Here is a 22,909-nt window from a genome sequence, read left to right as displayed (position 1 = left end):
TCTCAGGAGGACTCTTCAAATGACTCCGCTTGTCTCTCCAGAACAGCTTGCTAGATAAGAAACGCTGCAGTTCTGTTGCAGTACTTATGCCACCAGCCCCTTTCTCAGCTCACTAATTAATTAATCATCTTTTTCTCTTCTGCTTTCTTTCCCTCATTCATTTTCAGCAGTTGCAGCAGCAGTCACATTTGCCTCGGCAGCATCTGCAGCAACAACGGAGCCCATATCCAGTGCAACAGGTCAATCAGTTCCAAGGTAAAAGTCAAATTCTTTTTCCTACGTTGGAGTCAATGTGTGCCCCTGTAACGGGCATGTGAAAGTTCATGTGTTCTGTGAAGACCAGGGTTTAAGCAGTGTGCCAGAAGAGAAAGACAGGCTGTTGCACACTTGCCCATACCGCATATTTTACCAAAGGGAAATGCCCAGGTTTGTGTATTTAGTTAAGTTTCTAATTTCCTTTCTGCTCCCCACAGCAAAAGCTGCATTTTTTATGTGACATTTGTTTTGCCTCTTTGACATCTGGATTCTCTGGATTTATCTTGTTTGCCTCCACTCTCATTATGCTTTTTTTTTTTTACCGTCTAGCATCTCTCGCTGTATCTTGGTTTTACCACTCTTCGTTCCCCACTTTATCTAATTTGATGAGCAGAGAATTTCAGAGAGGTCATCCTTATCTGGAGAGGTGACTGATAAATGTCAGGTGGGGGAAACACAGTGAAATATCTGAGATGTAAATGGAGATTTTTTAATGATCTCAAAAAAAGCAAGCAGTATCTCGATGTACTCGCAGATAACTGAAGAATGTAAGCACAATCATTTTGCTGTAGGAAAAGAAGTTCATTCTGAGCTTTTTAGGTGCAAAGCATCAGCTGAATGGCTTCACTAAGCCTGGATTCTAAATAGACATGAAGCAAATGTGCACTTGCGCTGTATATTCATGACAGTGTCATGGAGCTGCAACAGAAAGCGAGGGAGGCAGGTGTATTGCAGTCCTCGTACCCAGGAAGTGAAGAGGCAGCCAGATCTTCTGCTGGTATATAGCAGGGTGGCTCCTTCTAATCGCCTTCTCATTTTTCTCTTTGGCAGCATGAGTTCTGTATGAAATTATTTTTTTCCCCCAACAAATCATTTGCAAAATCAAAATGTATGTATGTGCACTGCCATACATTGAGATGCACATGTAAAATCTTTCTGCATTAATGCTTCTTTGAAACCTTGCCTTCATATGTATTATTTAAAAGAAATGGAGAAGAGAGTTTAGGCTAATCTGACAGAGCAAGGAATTAATTTTCATAAATGAGCTAATTTAAATATAAATATTTCACCATTTTTTCTATTTAGTCAGAAGAATGTAATCCAGTGCAGTAGGTTATGTGTAAATGAGACCAGAAGGTGGCCCAAAATCTTAAAATCTGTTGCATCTCTCTTTTAACTACTCCTTGTCTGACCCCCTGTCTCTTATGCCAAGCACGGTAGTTAACAAAAGTAGCATGTGAACCACTTGCTGGTAGTGACTCCTTTGGAGGTTTTCAACTGCCATTTTTAATTAAAAAATAGCTAAAGATGCATTAAGTACGTTTTAAACATTATCTGTATCTTAAGAACTACAGTGCTGGAGACATTGTAAAAAGAAACTGCTTCTCATCATGGAAGGAGGAGGTGGTCTAAATGAAGAAAAATCAAGGGTACCCCAGTGCCAATCATTAAGAAAATGGTTTGATAGCATGGATAAAGTAAAAGCTGCCATTTGCCCTGTTGGAGTGAGATCCAGATGGTCTCTCTTCATGCTACAAAACGTTTCGTTTATCTATATGTTGGAGCTAAAAGCGTCCTCCAGAAGCTTATCCCGCTGCAGGAGAAAGGGGATGCAGCCATCCTCTGCATGACGTGCAGAACTAAGAAGTGACACTTCCTTTGTTCACATCCGTTCCTCAGGGAAGCCCGGCCTGTGCAAGGAACAGGGCCCGCTAGTCTGTGTTCTCCACGGATGTTCAGGTGCGTTGTCTGCCACCGAGGGACAACAGATAGGGGCTGACTTAAGAACATTCAGATTTTGTTGTGCAGTTCATGACGCTTCAAGCAACCATTTTAGATTCACATCTTGCATTTAATAATGTTTGAGCCGGGAGTAATTGTGAGCCTTGTACTTTCAGAGCTTCACCTGTGGAGTATTGTATTTAGTTCGGTATGGTAGCGACTCAAAGCTGCAGTGAACCCGTGGCATAATCAGAGCTCTGGTAATAGTTTTTAAATAAAGATAGTAAATACAGAAGCATATTGGCTTCCCAGAAATCGATAGCTCCCCCCAGCCCTGAAAGAAAGACGCAGGCATGGTTCAGTTATCTGCTGCGGTGTGGAATTTAACAAGGTTAGGATTTTCTGGTTTCCCATCACTGGCCTAAGGTGGAGTAAAATGTGCTTATAATATTGATTCACTAATACACTCTCCCTGCTTTAAACGTCCACAAAAAACTATTTTTCTTCTTTCCATAGACTTAATCAGTAACAATGATATAGAAAATCCATTCATTTATGCCTCCTGAGCTATTAAAAAATTGATTGGCCTTCTGAGCCTGACATTTCCATTTTCAAGGCTTACTTTTGAAAGACAATGGAGATATTTAAGAGAGAGCTTCAAATGGCAAACTGCAGTTCAGCTGCCTTGCTGCCATTGAAGAAGACCAGTGGAAGCTTCCTCATTTGTTTGCTAGAAGCTGAATGAGGCTTATCTGAAGAAGAAGAGTGCTACTCAATCACAGCGCGTATGCAGCTTTGAAGTCTTAGGGACTCATTTTTTTCATGGAGGAGGGTGCACGTTGTCACTGGTCCTGGGGCAAAAAAAAATGCGCAAAAAGAAAGACTCAGATTTACTTTTGAAAGGGAACTTTGACTCCCAGGTCACTGCTTAAAAATTTGATCTCTGATCCTAGTGGAGTAGGAGAAACGCAGGACTATTTTAGCCCTGCAGCTCCTCTGGCTCTAGCTTTGGTACCCGAGTAGGTTATTATCAGGGAGGCAACTGTGGCTGTAATCGTGCATCACGCATGCAGTCGCGTTGCCTCAATTCCTCAAGAATATGAAGCCATGAATCCCTTTGGGTACACATCCCAAAATTGCCATAATTGAGAATTACTTAGCGAGTAAATCGTTGGCCTTTTAACCTTGCCAGCCTCATTTCAGGCCTTAAGGGAAATTAGACTGCTCGTCTGCATCGATGGTATTCTCTGCTAAACAGCGTCCCACTTCACAATTGACTGTGTAACACGATCAGCGATTCCTCTTTAGGGTGGCACTTGAGCTGTGTTGACTCTCACCTTCGAGGAGAGGGGACTTGGCAGGTCGGGACAGAGGCCGCAGCCAGAGTGAGCTGGGGAGCACATAAACTCTGCAGTGCCGCTGACACTGGGCAGCAGGCCCGTGTCCCAGGGATGGGTAACCTAGCTCTCTGCTAGCCTTCACGTGAAACAGTGATCTATTCACTCAGAATGCGGAGCAGCCTGAAATCCTACGGTGACGGTGACGCAGAAGGCTCCTGCAGATTCTTTCTTATGCAAAGACGTGTTAATTGCCATTTACAGGGTTGTGGGTTTTTTAATTACCTTCTTCCCCTTTTGGTGTAGGTTCTCCCCAGGATATGGCAGCTGTGAGAAACCAAGCGGCGCTCCAGAGCATGCGGACATCCCGAATGATGGCCCAGAATGCCAGCATGATGGCGCTGGGGCCCTCCCAGAGCCCAAGCACGCTGCCCACGACCGCGGGCCAGTCAGACATGGGCATGGCTCCCTACAGCAACGCCTCCACCAGCCAGCCGGGAATGTACAGCATGAGCACAGGGATGAGCCAAATGTTGCAGCACCCAAACCAAAGCGGCATGAACATGGCACACAACGCGGGCCAGGGAACGAGGCAGCAGCCTGCCGCGGGACAAGCGGTGGGAATGGTCGGCAGTTTTGGTCAGAGCATGCTGGTAAACTCTGCTCTTCCCCAGCATCAGCAGCAGATGAAAGGACCCGTGGGTCAGGTCTTACCCCGGCCACAAGCCCCACGACTTCAAAACCTGATGGGGACCGTCCCCCAAGGAACACAGAACTGGCAGCAGCGAGGCTTGCAAGCCATACCTGGAAGGACTAGCAGTGAAATGGGGCCCTTCAACAATGGCACAACGTACCCACTGCAGTCTGGGCAGCCACGGCTGTCCAAGCAACATTTCCCACAGGGGCTTAATCAGACAGTTGTGGACACGAGTGCAACAGTAAGAGCCCTGAACCCAGCGATGGGAAGACAGTTGCTGCAACCACTGCCTGGGCAACAAGGAGCCAGCCAGGCCAGGCCAATGGTGATGCCTGCAATAAGCCAAGGGGTGCCCACGATGCCTGGCTTCAGTCAGCCCCCGACACAGCAAATGCCAGGTGGTGGCTTTGCTCAGAGCAGCCAAGGCCAGGCCTACGAGAGGAATCCCACTCAGGACATATCTTACAACTACAGCAATGAAGGAGCAGGGGGGTCTTTCTCCAGTTTAGCGGAGGGCGCAGACCTTGTGGACTCCATCATTAAGAGCGGACCAGGGGATGAGTGGATACAAGAACTTGATGAGTTGTTTGGAAACCCCCAGTGAATGGGCTTGTATAATATGGAGCTTTGGTTGTTACGTTTGAAAAAAGAAACTAGAGAGCTGGATGTTCTCCCCATCCTTGGATTGGGTTTTTTTGTTTGAATTGGTTTGGTTTGGGGTTATTTTGTTTCCTTTTGTTTTTAATCGTGCAAACTGAGCTGATCTGTAGCCAACTGTGGAAGATTCAGGGGACGATGAAAACATCGGCATCCCAAGACTTCCACTGAGCCACCTCCGTCGCGTGGCAGCACCCGCTGCGGGCAGGGTGGGCAGGGCGGGAAACTGGAAAAGCCAGTGGATGCCTCTGGTTGGGGAAATGTGTTCTTTCCCCACTGAAACGAGGCTTTGTTGCGCAGTGGTATGGGCAGGCCCGGTATCTCCCACCTCGTGTAACTGTAAACACCGCAACTTCCAGGGGAGCAGATGAAAACGGCTGGGAGCAAAGTCTAAAGACGGCCATGGGCAGTTGCACAGGCCCTGGTCAGACAGGGGCTTAACCCCGGGGGTGAGCAGGTCTTGGTGAGCCACGGCCAGGCCCGCCGGGCCAGCTCTGGGCTGTCACGAGGGAACGTGCAGAACACACGAGACAAACCTAAACAGTCCAAGGGAGGTCACCGTTTTCACTGCAGAGCGATAAAAATCCCATAAAAGCGTAGGAGAACATAAATTTGGCAGGGCGGTGAGGACGGTTTGATGACAGGCCTGCTGCTGGAGCCAGCCTGGGAGGGCGAGTTAACTCCATGAGCTGTTCAGCCCCCTTGGGACTTGCAGCAGCGCTGCCCTGTCAGAGCTCTTGGGCGTGGATGGGCTGCCCCGGGGTGCAGAACAGCAGCTGGGAACGGTGGTGAAGGGCTAAGAGGTACCCGGAGACATCGGCCTAGGTCCTCAGCAGGTCCCTCTCCCTCCTTCCTCCGCAGGATGTTTTCCCTTCACATCCATCCCCTCCCGTCTACCAGTGTCAAGCAGGGTGGGCTGGCTGCGCTTTTTGTCAGGTGAGCGACAACCGCTGCAAAGGGGCAAGGCAGGAGAGGAGAGGAGAGAACAGGCACAAGGAAGCGTACGGGGAGGGTTTGGCACACAGAATTAGTTTCTCCTCTTTCGAAAAGTGCAAGTTTGGCAAGTAGTGTTACCCTGGGGTGTTGGGGCTCTTGATGTGATGTCACATGCAACCTGATCTTCAGTTTTAAACAGCCGTTTGGTCTAATCTCTCTGGTTTGCTGGAATAAAATTCACTGCAGTATCTGAAGAGCAGGAACCAACGAAGGACTATCGTAAAGATCCTTCATGAATGGGTAAAATAATGGCTGTAATTACTAGAAAGGTGGGGTTTGCCCAAATAAGCTTTTAGGTAACAGTGGCAGATTGCTCTCTCCACTGTGTGGACCAGTGCTGAGCAGCACTGTGATGAAATTGGGGTATGTCCTGCACAATACCGAGGCGCCAGCCGTTCTGAATGTCTAAAGCAGTGCTTCTGAAGCTGCAGGCTGAGGCCACGGTGAGCTGTCCTCCGAAACCTGTCCCCTTTCTGGAGTTTTCAGATGAGAGCTGCTTGTCAGGTTATATAGCACTGCATAAAAAATGTTAATGTGATCCACAGGCCAGAACCTTTGGGAACTTCTGCCTAACGCAGGCCTCTGTGAGTCAGAAAACGTGCTCCGCGGCGAAAGCGTCTCTAGTGTTACAACCACCCGTACCAACTACCCGATTGCCTCCTTGTGTGCTGCTCTCCTCGGGCCCGGCGGTGCGAGGTGCTCAGCTGCTGGCATCCGCGGGAGCTGGGGGGCTTTTGGCACCTCCGTTCTCCAGCCCTGCCTTTCCCCGCGGAGCATGGATATGCATCGCCATAAGGAGTGGGAGCCGGACGGGCCTGGAACAATCTCAGCGGCCTGTTATGGTTCCCTTTGGTGCAGTAACCCCATACAGGGCTTAGCTAGGCGAGGGGAAGTAGCTGTTTTAAATGCTGTAGTGTAGACAGGACAAGTGGCATTTTTAACATGGACTAGCTGGTCAGGGTGAGCCATCAATCCAGCTTGCCCTGACTGCTAAATTTTTAAAAAATGCTTTAGTTCCATCTCTTTCAGCTAACGCCTTTTTAAAACACAGCGCAAGGGCTTATTCCAGCTCCCGCTGAATACGATAGGGCTTTGCCTGTCCGCTGCTTCAGCAGGAGCCGGGTTGGGCCCTAATTCCATGAGAGAGCACCGGCCAACGCTTGCAGGCGGTCGTACGGGTAGGTGGCTCTTGGCCGGGCTAGCCTGGGCGGAAGGGAGAGGCAGACAGTGAGAGAAGGTACCCCGCAGGGAGGAGGGGCTGCGGGAGCCACGAGCTGGTGTGGCACCTGGGTGACAGAGGCGTGCCAGGACGAGGGGCCAGCAAGCCCACGGCGCTGGGGATGGTGCTGGGGACAGCACTGCACCCCTTTCTCGAGTGGGAGGGACCAGGGGTCGCCTGCCAGTGCCGAGCTGGGGAATGGGAGGTTAGAAACACACAACCACCGCACGGCGGCCAAGTGCAAATCCATGTGCATCAGGGAGATCCGGGCTTTGGGGAATAAATGGTGATGAAGGTTGAGTCTCTGTTGCCGTTGTAAAGCTTCCTCCAAATACTCCATACTGGGACCAAGTACTAGAGAGGTAGATTTTACTAGATTTGGGGTTGGGTTTTTTTTTTTTTTCTTTCTTACTATGGTGCTGATGTATATGTAATGTTAAAAAAAAAAAGTTATTTGTAAATATGTTTTTACAATTCTACAGATATCACTGGGTCTACTATCTGTAAAATATATACATATAAAAATATATATATATACTGTTTGTTTAAAATAGAGTATTTTTATTTCATTCCTTAACTCATCCTTACTGCAGTGGTATTGCACTTCAGATGACGTCTAATTACTAATTTGTACTGTATCCCTGACAGCAACTTGCTCCATTTTATTCAGATTTTTCTAGTTTTCTGTTTTTACTTTGTACATTAAGCATTGCTTATTTCCTTTTAAGACCTGTACAGAGCTCTGAAAATGTAGAAAAAGACCCGATGTTAACATACCACTTTTAAAGAAAAAAACAAAACAAAAACAAAAACAGCAATGAAAAAAACAAATAAAAGATGGTTATCTGAGTCATATACCAGGCTGGTTTCCAGCATCATCTCTCGCCCCACTCCTGCGCCTCGGTGGGTGATCTTCCAGGGGGAGGAGGGAAGGCGCCTTCAGGAGGGCCTGGTTTTGGCCCCGGGGTTTCTGCCCTGCGGAGCCGCCCTCGCCCGCCAGGGTCGGGGCGTTACAGGCAGGGTATCGCCTGTACCAGGCCGCCCCTCTTGGCCCAGGCTTGTTGGCAGCCGGTAAAGCCCCTGCGTCCCGGTTAGCCCCGCCGGGCAGGCCCCAGCAGCAACCGTGGCGGCAGCTAGGCCACCATTTGCCGCGATGAGCTGCCGGACGGGGAGTGCTTGGTGGGGTGTCTGCCTCGCTTTGGGGTCCTGGAGCCCCTTCTTCGGGGCAAGGAGAGCTGCCAGGACAACCTGTGCTCTGAGCTGGGGTCCACTCTCAGGCAGTTGCTGAGGGGGAGCTGGTCCATAATTGGGACCGTTGGAGGTGGCAGCTCCAAATTTTTGCCTTTATTCCCTGTAAGGAGCAAAAGTAGGGAGTAGGGAAGTGCTTTCAAGGGGAGGACACAAGGTGGAGAGCCCAGGATATAGGAGTCCTGTGGCTGAGATCTGGGGAGGCGAGGTGGGGTGGAAGGAAGGGAATGTGGGGCTGGACATAGAAGTTGGAAGAAGAGATGGACAAACCAGGGAAGCATGAAGATGCGTGATTAGAGTAGTTCCCTGTCACCTACTACTACTACAGTGTGAGAATTGTGTCGTCAAAAGCCTTTGGAAAGTGCATGTAGACTTGTTGAATTTATATGACCTGTTCAAGATAAACATGCCATGTAGCTTTCAAAGCTGGACACTGATTTCTCCGTGTTTCCAACCTACCCAGGAGTCGTGGGGGATCAGACGTTGGACCTCTGTTTGCACAGTTTGCTCTTCAGGATGTCGCTGTGGCTTGTCTCCGTGTCCAACCTTTACGGTGAGGTTTCCCTCCTCTCCTTAATGTCAGTCCTTTACCATTCTGGGGCCCAAAGAAGGGGATTGGCCCAGATCAGAGCAGCTTGCCAGAGTTACACCCCAGCACGTGGTGGCAGAGGGCTTGCAGAGAAAAGATGCTTTCAGCAAGAGGCCCCCAGGTACCGACTGGCTTTGAAGCTGCAGCAGGGACCACTGTTTTTTCTGATCATGGCTGACAGCTGAAGGTTTGCATCAACTCACGGCATACGCTGAATGCACAGCCTGATGCTGACTCCTTGATCAGCCGGCAGGAAATGGTGTGGTTCCCACTAGAGTTTAAATACTGACACTGACAGCATCCATCTGTTAGAGGTGTATTTTGTTTTTAATCATATATGAGTCAGTCTCTAACACTTTTCAATCCTAAACATTCTGTCCTGGCTTACTGGGGAAAAATCAGTGACTCAGAAGACAGGTGGCATCCCCAACTCTAGGCCTACTTCTGCCCTCTTGTTAGCTGGTGCAGCTCCTAAAATGTTAGGTTCATGTTTATCCCCTGGCATTCTGGCTTTGTGCTGCTGGATGATGCTCTGCAGCCTCACACCTGCCTTTTCTGGCATATGAAATTGTCCCTGTGTGACAGCAGTTTATCCCTTTCTATGGAATGGAATGGAATGGAATGGAATGGAATGGAATGGTAGATGGGGTATGGAAAGCTGTCTATAAACACACCAGACAGCTACAACAGGTAAGCCTGGAATGGAGCAATTTCAGAGGCAAAGACCTATTTGAACACCGTTGGTGACCTTTGGGCCTCCTCTAGTGTGTATTTCAAGCCTGTTATGTAGTTTGGACCTTTGTCTTGGTTTTGATTCTGGCGGCAGCACTGCCTGCTGCCCGTGACTGTCTGAAGGCATCACTGACAGGTGGGTAGGTGGATTTTCTGTGTTTCAGCCCACAGAAGGAAAGTTAGTGGAAGAATTCCCTGTGATTTCTGCGGTGGTTAAATCTGGCCCTGTTGTACTTTCTCCCTGGAGGCAGGTGCCAGAGAGTTGCCCTTTCCCCAGCTGTGTCAGTTCCAGCCTGTTCACCATCACGATCTGTCCTTTTCCCCTTGGCAGCTGTTACTAGACCCAAGTCTTGCACCTTTGTACTTGTTTCATTTCATTTCATTGTTTCGAATGCCATTTCAGCCTTTGCCACCTGCAGACACTAAGTTGTGCCTTTTAATCACAAGCTAGCTTCCACTCACATGCCCAGCTTTTTCATATGAAAAGTTATTATAAACCTGAGCCAACACTCAATTATTTTGTGCTCAGCGTATCAACCTCAGTGCACTTTTAGAAAGGCCAGAAGCATGTTTGTTATATAGACCTGACTGAACACCACTATAAACATGCAGTATTTTGGCCAAATCATCTCCTCAGAGGGATGACAAGGAAAATTTCTGCCTGCTGGCATTGCCTAAATAATTTGAATTATCAGGAGCTACCAAAATAGGCATGGTCTTGCTTCTCTGTTCTTCTACATAGTTTAAATCGGCCGTCAGCACACTTTGAGTTCACAGTGGCAAGCCATGACTTTCCCCCGCTGCAGCAGAAAACTGTTTTCATAGTCAGTTTGCTTTTTATTGTCATTTGATGATTCCCAGAGCTGTTGCCATGCTGGGACATTTGTCTGGTCTTTCCCACACCCTAGCCATCTGTGCCTTGGTGGGAGATAATGCAGTAGACCCAATTGTTAGACGAGCATCTGTGCCTTCTTTTTGTCTGGGCTGGCTCTCCCTCTCACAAGTGCTGCGTTGTGGGCACAGCCTGTCTTCAGGAGGCTTTGTGTGAGCACTGGGATCTGCCTCCAGGAGGGCCCCACTTCTACGAGCAGAGTGTCTGAGCATGTGTTGAACTGTAAACCTGCGTATAAAATCAAAAGGCCTTCACAGAAATGTAGGGTCAAATGCAGCTTTAAATGTTTTCCTGAAGAAAGCGGTGTTTCCATATATGCTTAAAAGCCTCCTGCAGTGGGATTTGGATATACTTGGAAAATGGGGACCTCGCAGCAGCATGTTGCATCGAAGCATGTTTTCACATTTGTGCAGAGCGGATGGCACTGCTGGGGGAAATGAAGAGGAGTGAAGGAAGACTACAGAGGCATTGGCAAAGCTGAAGGACTTTGGGTAAGATGGGCTGATGCTTGCAGTGCCAGTTGCAACTAAATTACATAGTGAATTAATGGGTTTAGTTTTATGTAATTTGTTTAGGGTTTACAATACTGTACGGGAAAACAGAACATTTAATTGCAAATGCAGATGTGACGTGACATTCTGTCTTACTGGCTCTTTTTCAAGAGTGTCAGGAAAGGAGAAAGTGTAAAAAGCTCAGGAAAAACACGCATTTTACATTGCAACAGGCTGTTAGTAAAGAGCTCTGATGCTTTATTCACATGCAGCTTATCATCTTTTTGGTGTTCAGGGAAAGCATACACGTTATTTATTTATGTTAAAAAAAACCACCCAGTCTTCAGAACAATTTACGTAGTTTCTTCATAATGCTGAAATCCAGGTATTCATCCAGAAAGCTGTTAACAATCCCAGCTGCACCCAGGGTTATCAAGCAAATTAGAATTATCAAATTCAAATAAAATCCTGTTAACCTAGAAGTGGAAAGCAGAAAAATACTGTTACGAGCTGTACATGTTCACAGTGAAACTGCTTGTCCACACCAGTTAAGAAGAGGTGTGTAGAATCAGAAAGGATCACTGCTCCAATGCTACCTTGGGGTGTTTTGGTCATAAACCATTCCTGCACGTGACTTTTACTAGGGAGAAGAGAGATTCCTCATATTCTCTCTATGAGAAAACTTTCCCCCAGTGTTTCTAAATATTCCTGTGGAAGTTAGGGACTTGCTTCAGGATGAAGCTTCCTCATCCCATGACATGAAGACCGGTAGGTAAAGTCACAGACAAGCTTGAGCACCTCACTGCAGCTCTAGGTGTAGGAGTGTGGGAGAGAAGCCTTCGGGGCCGAGGGAGCGGTGTGGGTGTCCCTCGCATCCACACCCGTTGGGCAGGTACGCCCCACTGAGCTGGGAGGGCTGCTGCTGGTTATCACTTTGACTTGGAGATGGATTTTTGGACCAGAAAGAAAGAGCGTTGATCCTAAAAAATCAGCAATTAGGGCACTTGCTAGGGATGGGAAAGGGCCAGGTTATTTTATTTGTACAAAATGGAAAGGTTTCTTTGGAGAATCCCATCACATTAGCATCGGAGAGAGGTCGGAGGAGCTTGTCAGCCTTTGATTTATAGCTAGCTATCCCCGGACCCACAGAAGCTGAAGGGGTTAGGGGCTCAGGCACTGCTGGGGGTGTGGGGAGCCCGGGAATCTCACCAGAGCCTAAAGACTTGATATAAGTAGCCTTTCTCGGTATGCCACGTCCAGATGTGGATTTGAAAATGGTGAAGGATGAGATTTTCTCAGTTTCAGGAGAGCGTGAAAAAAGTCTTTAGCTTAGCCCTTTAAGTATCTGTCAGAGCCAGCTGGAGGGAAGGGTGAAGGATGTACCCTCACTTTGCTCACTTGCAAAGGCCTCTCCAGCACAGAAACCGGGTAGAAGGTGGACGTTCCTGGTGTGTTCTTAAAAAATCCAGCCTTGGCAAACCTGAACTGCGATTCATGTAGTCAAGTGCACAAGTATGTGTCGTAACCAGCTCTGTGAGCACACGGACCGGGTTTGTCTTTGTAACTGGCATGGCTGTAGTCAGTGAGTGTGGTTGAGACTCAGCTTGAAGACTAATCACCTTCTCGCTACCAAGGCTGCTGGAGGCTTGCTGTATGTTTAGGGCCGGGTTCTGCATGCCTGGCTGGTGGTGACCTGTTGCTAACTGAATTGCCCGCTGGAGGCTCCCACCAGGCAGCCCGGCAGCGGTGGGCCTTGTGAGCAAAGTCATTGTCTAGGGCTGCCAGACTGACTCTCAGCACCCTCTGTTCAATGCAAAGAAATTAGAGTGTAAAGCTCAGTCTAATAGTAAAGCCAGACACTGTTCTTAGGCTTCCTTGAGAGGCTGAATCTATTGGTCTAAGAGTACTGAAGCATGGGAAAGATTTCTTGAACAAGGAACTTTTTAGTTTGTTGAATAAAGAAAAGTCCGTTATGCTCTGCTCGTCCATTTATTTACACAGGTTTGCTCCCCAAACTTCCTTAATAGTTACTAGTCTTCTGACTGGTGTTCATTACATCATTTGAATTAGTGCTCTCTTACTGGGAGATATGAAATTATCTCCATATATTTGCTCTGGAAAACATAGCCTCTCCCTTCTGTTAAGCAACAGCTCTTCCAAACTGGATAAAGGATTGGTGGAGGTTGTAGTGAAGGAGAATGGTAACATCGGTACACAAGCTATGGAAAATAGCCCTGTAGTACAGTCCTTTGCTGCTGCAGGATTATTCACTACTAAATAGTCTGACTGGTTTGTATCTTCCTCTAGGAATATACATCTCAAGTCTTTTAATTTTATGACAAGCAGATATCACGCTACTTTCTTTTTATGACCGATACGTGTGCTGGGAGAGGAGCCTTAGGTCAGGACACCACAGATAGTGCAGTGCCTTCAGTGAAATGAAACAAACTGTGTTTGCATGTTTATAGCAGAGGGGTGTTTTGCCAGTGTGCATGTTACAAGATGCTGTGCACTTAGCATTCATTAACGTATGTTTATCTGAAGCTGTGTCCTCTTATCTGTTTGGTGAAAGTTCATCAGCCTACAAGGCCAGATTTGTTTGCTTCCTTTAGTGCATTTTGCATGGCTAGAGTAAAGGTCTTAACATGACAAACTTGAGAAAAAGTGAAAACAACAGACAGGCAGGCACGGTGCAAGCCTTGCCTGAGCAGTCTCCCATCCTACAGCAGTCCTGAGCTTGCAAAACTGTGATTCTGTTTCCAGACCTCCCCAGGTCTGGTTGCTAGTATGATCAGTACAAAGCAGGCACCCACAAGGTGAGCATCAAACCTTTTCTCTCTCGTGACCTGTAGCATGTGCACATCTTAACCTAGGCTTCTACTGTAACAGCCAGCCCTCTTCCCTGAGGGTTTCTGCTTCAGACCTCTTGCTGACATTTTACACATGTTGCATTCAATTATGGTCACTTTTCACTGCCAGTCCTTGGCTCTCAGCCCAGCTTCAGACCACAGCCCGGAGCTTTTAAACTGCGTTCAATTGGTAACTCCTTACCTTCCCTTCACAGACTGTACATAACCATGGAAGTACTTGTAGCGGGCAAACACGTACAACACACCCAGAAAGGAAGCTAATTCTAAGAAAGAAAAGATTAATAGGAGGGGAAAAAACAGTTAGAAAACTAAAAAATGAGGATCGTTGACAGTTAATCAGTTTAGTTATGTTTTCTAGCTATACAGCTCTAGGGATTTTCATAGCTACCCATCCCCTGGGAAGTTACCTTGGGAAAGAATCGTTCAAAAGATATATATATATTCTTAAACATTTACTACAGGAGGCTCTTGGTATGGGTTTACAGATAGAAGTGGACATAGGGCTGTCCAAGAAAACCTGAAAGCATTCCCTGAAAAGGAGATCTCAAGAACTGACAGGAATCTGTAACCCCCCCCTGTTTGGTGGCTATCCCAGAGACAGGGTAGCGGGTTGGAGCACTGTGGCTTGACCCGACGCTGTCATTTTGTATTGTTATGGCAGTTCATGCTAAAGGGGAGTGTTTGTTTTGGAAAGAGAATCTTATTTATGTTGTTAATAACCTGCTTTGCATTTATATAGCAGCTTTTATCCAAGGACATGAGAGAAAGCTGTAGTGAAGTTAGCTTTCTGACCTCCCTGTGGGAAGAGTATAAAGTCACCTCCATTTGATAGATGGAGCAGGGTGTGTAGGTCAGTTGTATTCTCCAGGACTAAGCAGCCCTAGTTAATTTTGTGTTCTTTCAAATCGTGTGAGTGAGTATTACAGAGGACAGCTTTTACTGTGTTCTGGATTAACTCGTGTAAACATACCTATGGGAGATACTCAGCTGAAAAAATGACTTAAAGGGGAGGCCAGCATAATCCTCCTTTTCCTGCACATGACAGCACATGTCTGTGTTGCTGGTTAGCAGCTGTGATCTTCCTTGATTCAAGTGTCAGTCTATGAGTATGTGTATTATTTCATATCCATTTTGTTGACTTAAGTGGTGCTACTTTGGATTTACATCAGATCTGCAGTGGAGATGGGACTCTGACTATAAGAGAGCCTTAAAACAAAATGACTGTTTTGGAGCAAACATAGAAAATGGAGAAGCAAGCTAGCTGTTCAGGAAGGAGAGGTGTAGTGGGCATGAGCTAGTTACCCTTTCTCCAGCCCACAGACTTCATGTTCCTAAAACATCAGCTGGAGAAGGGTTCATAAAGCAGAATGCAAAAGTTAGACTCTGTCACAAGTTCTAGCTCTACGAGAGTCCACCCCATCACTGGTAGGGGGGTATCACGGACCAACCTTGGAAAGCCCAGCAGAGTGAGAGCTATGAAAGCTCTGTGGTGTCTGAGTTCAGAACATTTGGCCAAAAGATGCCCGCCTGCTAGGTGCCTGAGAAAAAATAATAGGTTTTCACGAGTCCCTGCTGCACACCTGAAGTACAATATCTACAGCTGGAGATGCTGCTGTTACGACTGCGCTTCAGTGTGCAGTGCTATGTCCCAGAACAAACAAATGAGTCATAGCCCAGTGGTGGTGTCGCTCCTCTGGGATGTAAAAACCCAAAGGTTTGCTGGCTCGAGCCCCGTCTCCATCAGGCAGGGGCCCAGCCACAGGGATGAGTGCTCTGACCTGAGTCTTTTCAGGCTGCCTCCTCCCAAGGGACAATAGCTATGCTTGATGCCTTGTGAGAACTGTCCTGTAATGTGCAAATAATTGTTAGTGGGAAGCATCTGGGAGCTGCTTTTCTGAATGATTCACCCTGAAAATCCACTGAAAATATGATAAATGTGCCACGTGCTAGCTCTTTGGTTTGCAGAGAGAAGTGAAAGCTGGTGGGGCTATGTGAAATGCCATGACTAAGTGGGGATTTCAGTGTCACTGAGCATTCTTCCAGGAAGGCTATGCTAAGGTAATGCAATTAAAAGAAGGGAAAAGATGTCTACAGTCATTTACCTCTTGATAAAACTAAAGTGTTTTAAAAATTTATGTAAAACTTCTCAGTCCAAGATAAAAATGAAAAGTGTTTACCTTGATTAAAAAACCATCCTGCAGTCCAGAGGACAGTCAGGAATATTGGGTAAAACTCCACACAGTTTTGTCTGCAGAATAAATTTGAAAGAATGTTAGTCTGGAAAGGAAAAGAACTATGGGTGGGATTTGCAAGGAGAATCAGCTTTGGCCTCATTTTGTTGCCAGTAAAGTTAATGCTATTGAATCCAGTGGGAGCACAGTCAACCCAGCATTAGTCACTCTTAAAAATTCTCTTCATTGTAATCTCAGATACAAACTATTTAAACTATTTTCCTGGTATTTAAACTTAGACAAGGATCTGGATCCCAACTACATGGAAATAAATACGATAAATAATCCTAAATCAAGTGCCTGTCCATCAGAGGCAGGCAGGAATTCCAGCACACGGATGCGATGTTAATCACTCATCTCCATACTCGGTACGCAAGTTGTGTGGGTCAGCGTTCCTGGGGCTGCAGGAGGAAGCACAGAGTTGTGCACAGGAAGCTTGCGTTGCTCTGCTGAGGCCAACTGCCTTATGAAGTGCTGTCAGACACAGACAGCACACGATAGATCTTCTTATGGCAGGGACCATAACACCTTTATTTGTGGGCATCATCAGTTTTCCCACCAATATTTCACTGGGATATCTTTTCTTGGTTGTTCTGAATGAATTTCTTTTTAATTAATTAGACAGCCTTCTATATCTAACATATTCTGTTATCTAATATGTTGTCCAATGTATTCTATGTCTCGTTATTGTTATCCCCTACATCTACAGTAACAGCAGATGGGATTGTTTGAAATAAATATAAATACTTTTGCATAGGGCCATTAGCTAATCGCAAACTGAAGCCCGTCTTCTTAGACAGGCCATTCCACTGTTATCCACTGTGAAGACAGAGGTTTTCTGTGCTCTTGTCTTCCATGTGTTTGCTGTTAGCCACAGTCCAAGAACTGACGGCACAGCTTGCTAGATCCAGAATGTCTGACTTCTCTAAGTTAAAATCCATTAGCTCTCAGCCCCTTCTTAGGTTTCGGTAATCTGATTTCCTAGTTTGATCAGAATTTGAGCAGTGACTGTTTTAAATGAGCTGAACTTACCCCATTATTACTAAAATAATAGCTGAACCATTTGAAAAGTGATCTGTTCTTTTTTTTTTTTTTGAGCAAAGGATGCAAAGAAAAGGTAACATTTTAAGATAATGTTTTTAATGTTTTTACTTCTCTTCTGGACTGAATTGTTATTCATTGCCACCATCTTAATGATCTCCAGACTTACTGTGCACGAAATGTTCTGTCAAATTCTGGAGCCCCAGTGACAGCTGGGGGCATGACCTTGTGCTTCATTCTTGACTTCCCCACCAGCCAAGCAAAATGACCTGCAAGCAAAAATAAGGGCTCACGAATTACACAGTTCCTCGGTTCAGTTGCGTCCCTAACACGTCAGTATTTTTTAGAAATCATCGTTCTTCAGCTCTTTCCATTTCATTTGACAGAAAGAGACCAATATTAGTTCAGATCTTATCTTCAAGAGTAACACACATGAGGAAGGGGAAAAATTGCTATTTCAGAAATATATTCATTCTCTTTTTGCATTTGCTACTCTAGCTATGACTTAAATATCCTTACACCTCATCTGAATCCTAGAACTGCACCGCCTAGGAGCAATCTAGTCACTGCAGTGTCAGCGTGCTGCCTTAGCAGTGGCTCAGTAACCAAATTGCACTGATGGAGGTCACTTCCCTACTTGTTTGAATAACATGTGGTCATTTTGTTTTAGTGACGCTAAGAGCTATGATGCTTTGAAGTATAGGCCAGGGTTACAATCTTTGGAAACAAAAATCTGGTAGCCACCTTTTTAAAGTTATTTACCCATATCTTATAATGCATGCTTTTTCCTTCGGTTGTTACTGTCTTGGACTCTCAAAATTCAGTATATTGGAAAGAGCAGAGAGCTGCAACTGGGGAGGCTGTTCCCTGATCCCCACCTCATCTGCTGGAGAGGTCTGAGAGCTATCTGTTGGAGGACCTACGCTGTTTCCACCTCCACTGATTGGAGCTGATAGTACTTATCTGTCTTGTAAAAAGCATATTTTAGAACTGATGCAGTGCGATGAAAAAGAGAGATTACTTACTGTACAGTGACTAAATATCACTTACCAAACCCCCCCCAAGCCAATCAAACACTCTCTCTGCACTTCTGACCTGTATTTCTAGGATCACTTCTGATGTGTGTATATGTACCTCATTTTACTGATGTCCTCATCACAGAAGTGTCCCCCTGAAAGTTGAACAGTGGCTCACAAGAACAAAAGGTAATACTCAGACAGCATCTTTCTGTATGCAGCAGAGCTATTGGGCATCACCCTGTTTGACTTTAAAACTCCCCAGGTACCTGGAGTTATTTTTCTGGCTATGTTGTAGCCACCCTGTGTGAGAAACCAGACACCCACCTGAGTTTACTGAAAAGATTTGTCTAAGGGGGAAGCCTAGAGCATACCTTCTGTCCTCCCTTCTGGGAGCAGTGGCATTAAAATATGGCTAGAGATATTAGTGGTGCTGCCCTGTGCACCTCATGTCTTAGCCTTGCAGCCAAAGACTTTTCCCAAAAAAGCATTTTCCCATCTGTCTTCTGCCCATATAAGTAATTACGGGCTGTGTTCAAGTGACCTCTTAACCTTTGCTCTCCAGAGACTAGTCAGAGCATCTCAGCTATCTCTCTGTAAGGCAGGTTTACAGGACCTTTCGTTGTATTTGCATCCAGCAAGGCCTCCTCCACTCCCACCCACACATCTCTTGTTATGCCTGGTGATTCATCTGTTATTTGCCACCTTGCAGCCCTTTCAGAAGGGAAGAATGGTGACAGGGAGCATGCTTCAGGGAGTCTGAAACTCACGGAAGCACAAGAATTACCTCTGAGAAATATTTTCCTGGAAAACTTAACTGAAAAGTTGCTTTTTAACTTCTGTCACCCTCAAAATGATCTATTTTTTATGACAAATTCTATGTGCTGGCCAATCCCACCTGGCCTATCAAAGTGGTAGGTGAGCCATAGTGTTTTGTGCAATGATGGTTTTAGTCAGAAATGCGTTCCTCATTTGCCGGCCGCACTGACCTATTCAATGCTTATTGAACCCAATTCAACCAGTCTGGGACCAGGTTTTTTCTACTGAGGAACTGAGGCAAGCCAAGGCATCTCATTGTATCCAAATTGGTTGGGAAAAAAACCTTGAACAGATGCTGGACAAAATAAACTTACTGGGGGAAATAAGAAGATTAAGGCACTGTAGGGGCCAAATCATTCTTGGTTGTTCAGTACAGTTAACCAAAGGAAATCGTCAATGTCACGGCATAACCTTGGCCTCAGCGCTAATGCAATTTGCCCTTGGTGTTGCTTGGTCTGCAAGGCTCTGGCTTGAGGGACAGAGATTTGCACGTGGGAGACTCTGGGTAACCACAGGCAGAAACAGGTTGTGATTGTACCGTAGTACGGCCAGCCACCATAAAATCCCCTTCTTTAGTGGCTTGCACTGTGACTGATGGGAACTCTGCTTCACCAGGGACAAGTGGGCTTTTATATGCCAATGTAAACCAAGCTGTGGCACTGCATAACGGGAGAACTAGAGTCATGTCTGTCACCTTAAAAGAAAAGGTGAGCCCGGTGTGCAGAACAAGACAGGTACCAACCAGGGTCTCGAAAAGAGCTCAGGAGAGGAATAATTACTGTATTTTTTGTTAACTGCATAGGACGTGCCTTTTAGTTCCTTTCTGGTGAATGGAAAGCAGCGATGTAACTCCAAATTTAACTTTTGCGATTATGGTTTAACAAGGGCTAAAGTAAATAATAAAGCAATGGGAGAGCTCTTCTGCCCCACCCACTGGAGGTGCTATCGTGAGGACTCCAGAAAGCACTGCAGCAGGAGTAAGTAAAGATTTTCATAGCCTTTTCTTCCCTCTATATCAAGTTGTTCAATTCTAGCAGGCTAAATTACATGACTGAGGTAGTTACAAAGTATGCTTGACTTGCCTTTGTTTGCTTTTTTTTTGCTTTCATCTTCAGGTGGCATTTATGGGTACTGAGTTAATATTTTTATGCTGAAAATACGGGACAAAGCAAGCTTTCAAGGAACATTACTCTGAAACATTTTATATGTGTTAAAAAGCCTGTAGAGAAGTAGATACCTGTATCACAATGTATGATAGCGCATGTTAATTTGCATGGCCTGGCCTAACAACCTTTGAAAAAAAAAATTCTAATACTTTTAATAATGTCTTGCTGGGTCCTGGAATTACTAAGAGTGATTTTAAAAGGTGCTAGTTCAGAGAGAGGCTTCGAAATAAAGGAGTAGTGGGACTCCAATCCTCCCTGTTCTCTCCTATTTCAATGACTGGGATTTATTCTGTCCTTTCATTGGATTCCCTTGTTTTCCCATCAGTCTGCAAAACACTAATCTCTCAAGCAAATTGTAGCTGCTTAAAACTGGATTCATGACTGGAAACCACTTCCCGTATTGTTTCTGCTCTTTCTTTCTACCCTAGAGCATTTCTTGCACAGCTTAATCTTCGACTGACCTGATTCTTTGAATAACTCATGGTTCTGAGACACTAAATCTTGTACCTCTGATGATTGCTAAGTGAAACCTGACTTCCAGCACTGCTTCAGGGAGCTCATATTGCCCCTTAGCACCTTCCTAACTGAGGACCGGAGGCTCAGCAGAGTAAACAGAAGAGCAACCAGAGCACCATGAGCTGTGTATGTTGTGTGTATTTTATTCACAGCAAGCAGTCACGGGCTGGGCTGCTCCTCTTACATGAGCTGGTTATAACACATGCTTACGGCGCCCGTTTCACAACGTTCATTTGGACTCCCATAAATTAATCCGTGTTGGTTTACCCGTGCTAGAAAGCATGCCGAACGTAAGCCAAGCTGTGATGATTTAAATCAGATACTTACAGGGGTTTCTCCTCAGGCTTGATGTCAGACTGACAGTGCGAATTAAAACACAGGTTATCTTGTCTTTTCTGTGATTTTAACTAAGATTAACAAATATGGATTAACCATCACAAGGAAGAACATAGGTATTCTCCTCCTCCCTTTGCAGTTTCAGTATCTGTACAATTCCCTGAGTTTTCAAACTGCAGTACTTTTCTGGATAGTGTTTGTTTGGTTTTAATCCTTCACACTTTTATGTTAAAAATCAAGGCAAGCAAGTTGAACTTTCACAGAAGTTGATGGTAAATATTGCCACCACATAGAAATGTTCTGTGAAGATCACAAGGGTATGTTGTAGCTGATCCGATGACAGGAAAAAAAGAATGTAAATTTTACGTGCGTTTGATTTGCCTTCTGTTGTGTTGGGCTTTTTTTAACCTGGAAGGGTCACATTCTCAAGCTTTTTTTCTGCAGGGTACAAATGTTATTTCAGTAGTTGAGGCTTTGAGAACAAATAAACAAACAATCAAGCCACATAGATAGGTTGCTAGATAAGTTGGCAGTGCTATAGATACTTGAAAAAAAGGCAGAGTAATTATTTTTGACTTGCTCTTAATCTCATACTAGTATAGCACAAATGCCTCCAAAATGTATCTTGCTTCCTGGTGTAAACACAACTATGTGAATCAACATATTTCAAAGAGAATAATGACAAACATTAAAAATGCTACTGCACTTTTAGACTGATACACAGTGAAAAGAGCCTCTCGGACTTGCCCACTTTTTTCCCTAGTCTTTGATTCTCAGAGGCATGTCAGCAAGGGATAAAATAAACCCATTTAGACCTTAAAGAAATGTCATGATGAGGACATAATATGGAATATCTCATATTATTGCTGCCTGCTGTAAAGGTTTGCTTTCTTCTTTCATTTCAGATGCTTAGTATATCTCTCTCTTTCAGAAAACAGTTTTTACAGCACTTTCAATCCAGCATCAGTGTATTTGATTTCACAAATTTACTCTCACTTTTGAGGTTTTCAATTGTATAGGTGCCTAAATAAGAAGTGAAACCAAGACACGGTGTGGCTTTGGGGTAACTTTACAGCTAGTTGCAAGCTCTCAGAATAGTAGGATTCCAGAAAGTCGGCAAACAAAATAGGATTGAAAACAAATTAGTTTCTCCCACAGGGAAAAGTAATCTGTCCCACTGAGTCAACTCCTTCTCAGACTACAGAGAGGGTAAACAATGCTCCAGTGAGAAAAATCTGACGAGTTCTCAGAAATTAAAGTTACAGAACAGCCAGTTTATCATTAAATAACTTCCAGTACTTCAGAACCGGTGGAAACCTCCCCAAGCCCCAGCCACGCAACCCCACAGATCTTACATTGCTGGAAGGCGGAAAGAAGAGAGACAGCCGCAAGCAAAGTTAAATCACCAGCCATGTTCCCAGCAGCTTCCGTGTGCGAGCAGGATGTGTGTACGGGAGAGAGAGCTTGAGTGAGCAATAAGGAAAAACAACAGGTGGGAGAATTATAGTGCTTTTCAGCGGCGCAACAAATGTCTGCCTTAGAAATGAAACAGCCTAACTTTTTTAAGAGTGCAAAATTATGGCCATTTTTCATTCCTGAAAAAGTTCACATGCAGCCAGCCAGCCCTGCCTGCTTCTTGCCTGTGTGAAAGCGCAGAGAGAACAAAACCAGCCTTTCCTGCCTCGGTAGATTCAGCTGTTCTTTTATGCCTTAGATTTCAGTTGCAATCTCTTTGGGGGCAAAGACTTTTTGTTCTGCGTTTGTACGGGGTCTAGTGCAGCCAGGTCTGCATCCAGCACTAGTAGCACTGCTCAAAAGCAGCAGGTGCAGGAGACGTGAGGGGGGAGAGGGGCTTTGTCCTGCCCCATCACTTGATTTACGGGTTTTGCGGAACATGTACAACTTGGGCTCTGACGGGTGACATGACAGCCACTTTACAAGCAGTCAGCATGCAGAAACGAATTGTTCAGCATAGTTCAAAGGGTAAAACAACTGAGAAAGAAAAATATCTCCCCTCCTTTTACTGCCTGGAGTATGCTTCCTATAGCTTATGCCTAGTCCTAAAACTGGGAGAGATTC

General features: G+C 45.5%; 2 protein-coding genes across 2 annotated transcripts in view; one reads left to right on the top strand and one right to left on the bottom strand.

Moving 5' to 3' along the window:
- The window catches only part of MAML3 (mastermind like transcriptional coactivator 3), a 95,443-nt gene extending 87,700 nt beyond the window's left edge, over positions 1–7,743 (top strand). Inside the window, exons 5-6 of the mRNA XM_074821283.1 lie at positions 168–255; positions 3,621–7,743. Coding sequence (XP_074677384.1) covers positions 168–255; positions 3,621–4,615 — 1,083 coding nt within the window. The 3' untranslated portion in view covers positions 4,616–7,743. The remainder of the gene's footprint in view (positions 1–167; positions 256–3,620) is intronic.
- Positions 7,744–11,070: 3,327 nt separating this feature from the next.
- Positions 11,071–22,272, bottom strand: MGST2 (microsomal glutathione S-transferase 2). Its single transcript, XM_074821503.1, has 5 exons — positions 22,186–22,272; positions 17,147–17,246; positions 15,883–15,953; positions 13,887–13,968; positions 11,071–11,311 (listed from the first exon to the last, which is right to left on the bottom strand). The coding sequence occupies exons 1-5, from the start codon at positions 22,241–22,243 to the stop codon at positions 11,179–11,181; spliced, it is 444 nt and encodes a 147-aa protein (XP_074677604.1). The 5' UTR covers positions 22,244–22,272; the 3' UTR covers positions 11,071–11,178.
- Positions 22,273–22,909: the final 637 nt, after the last annotated feature.

This window comes from Strix aluco, chromosome 4 (genome assembly GCF_031877795.1).
Source record: "Strix aluco isolate bStrAlu1 chromosome 4, bStrAlu1.hap1, whole genome shotgun sequence".
Lineage (NCBI taxonomy): Eukaryota > Metazoa > Chordata > Aves > Strigiformes > Strigidae > Strix > Strix aluco.
Note: the sequence above shows the minus strand (reverse complement) of the source record. Positions and strands in the feature narration are given on the sequence as shown.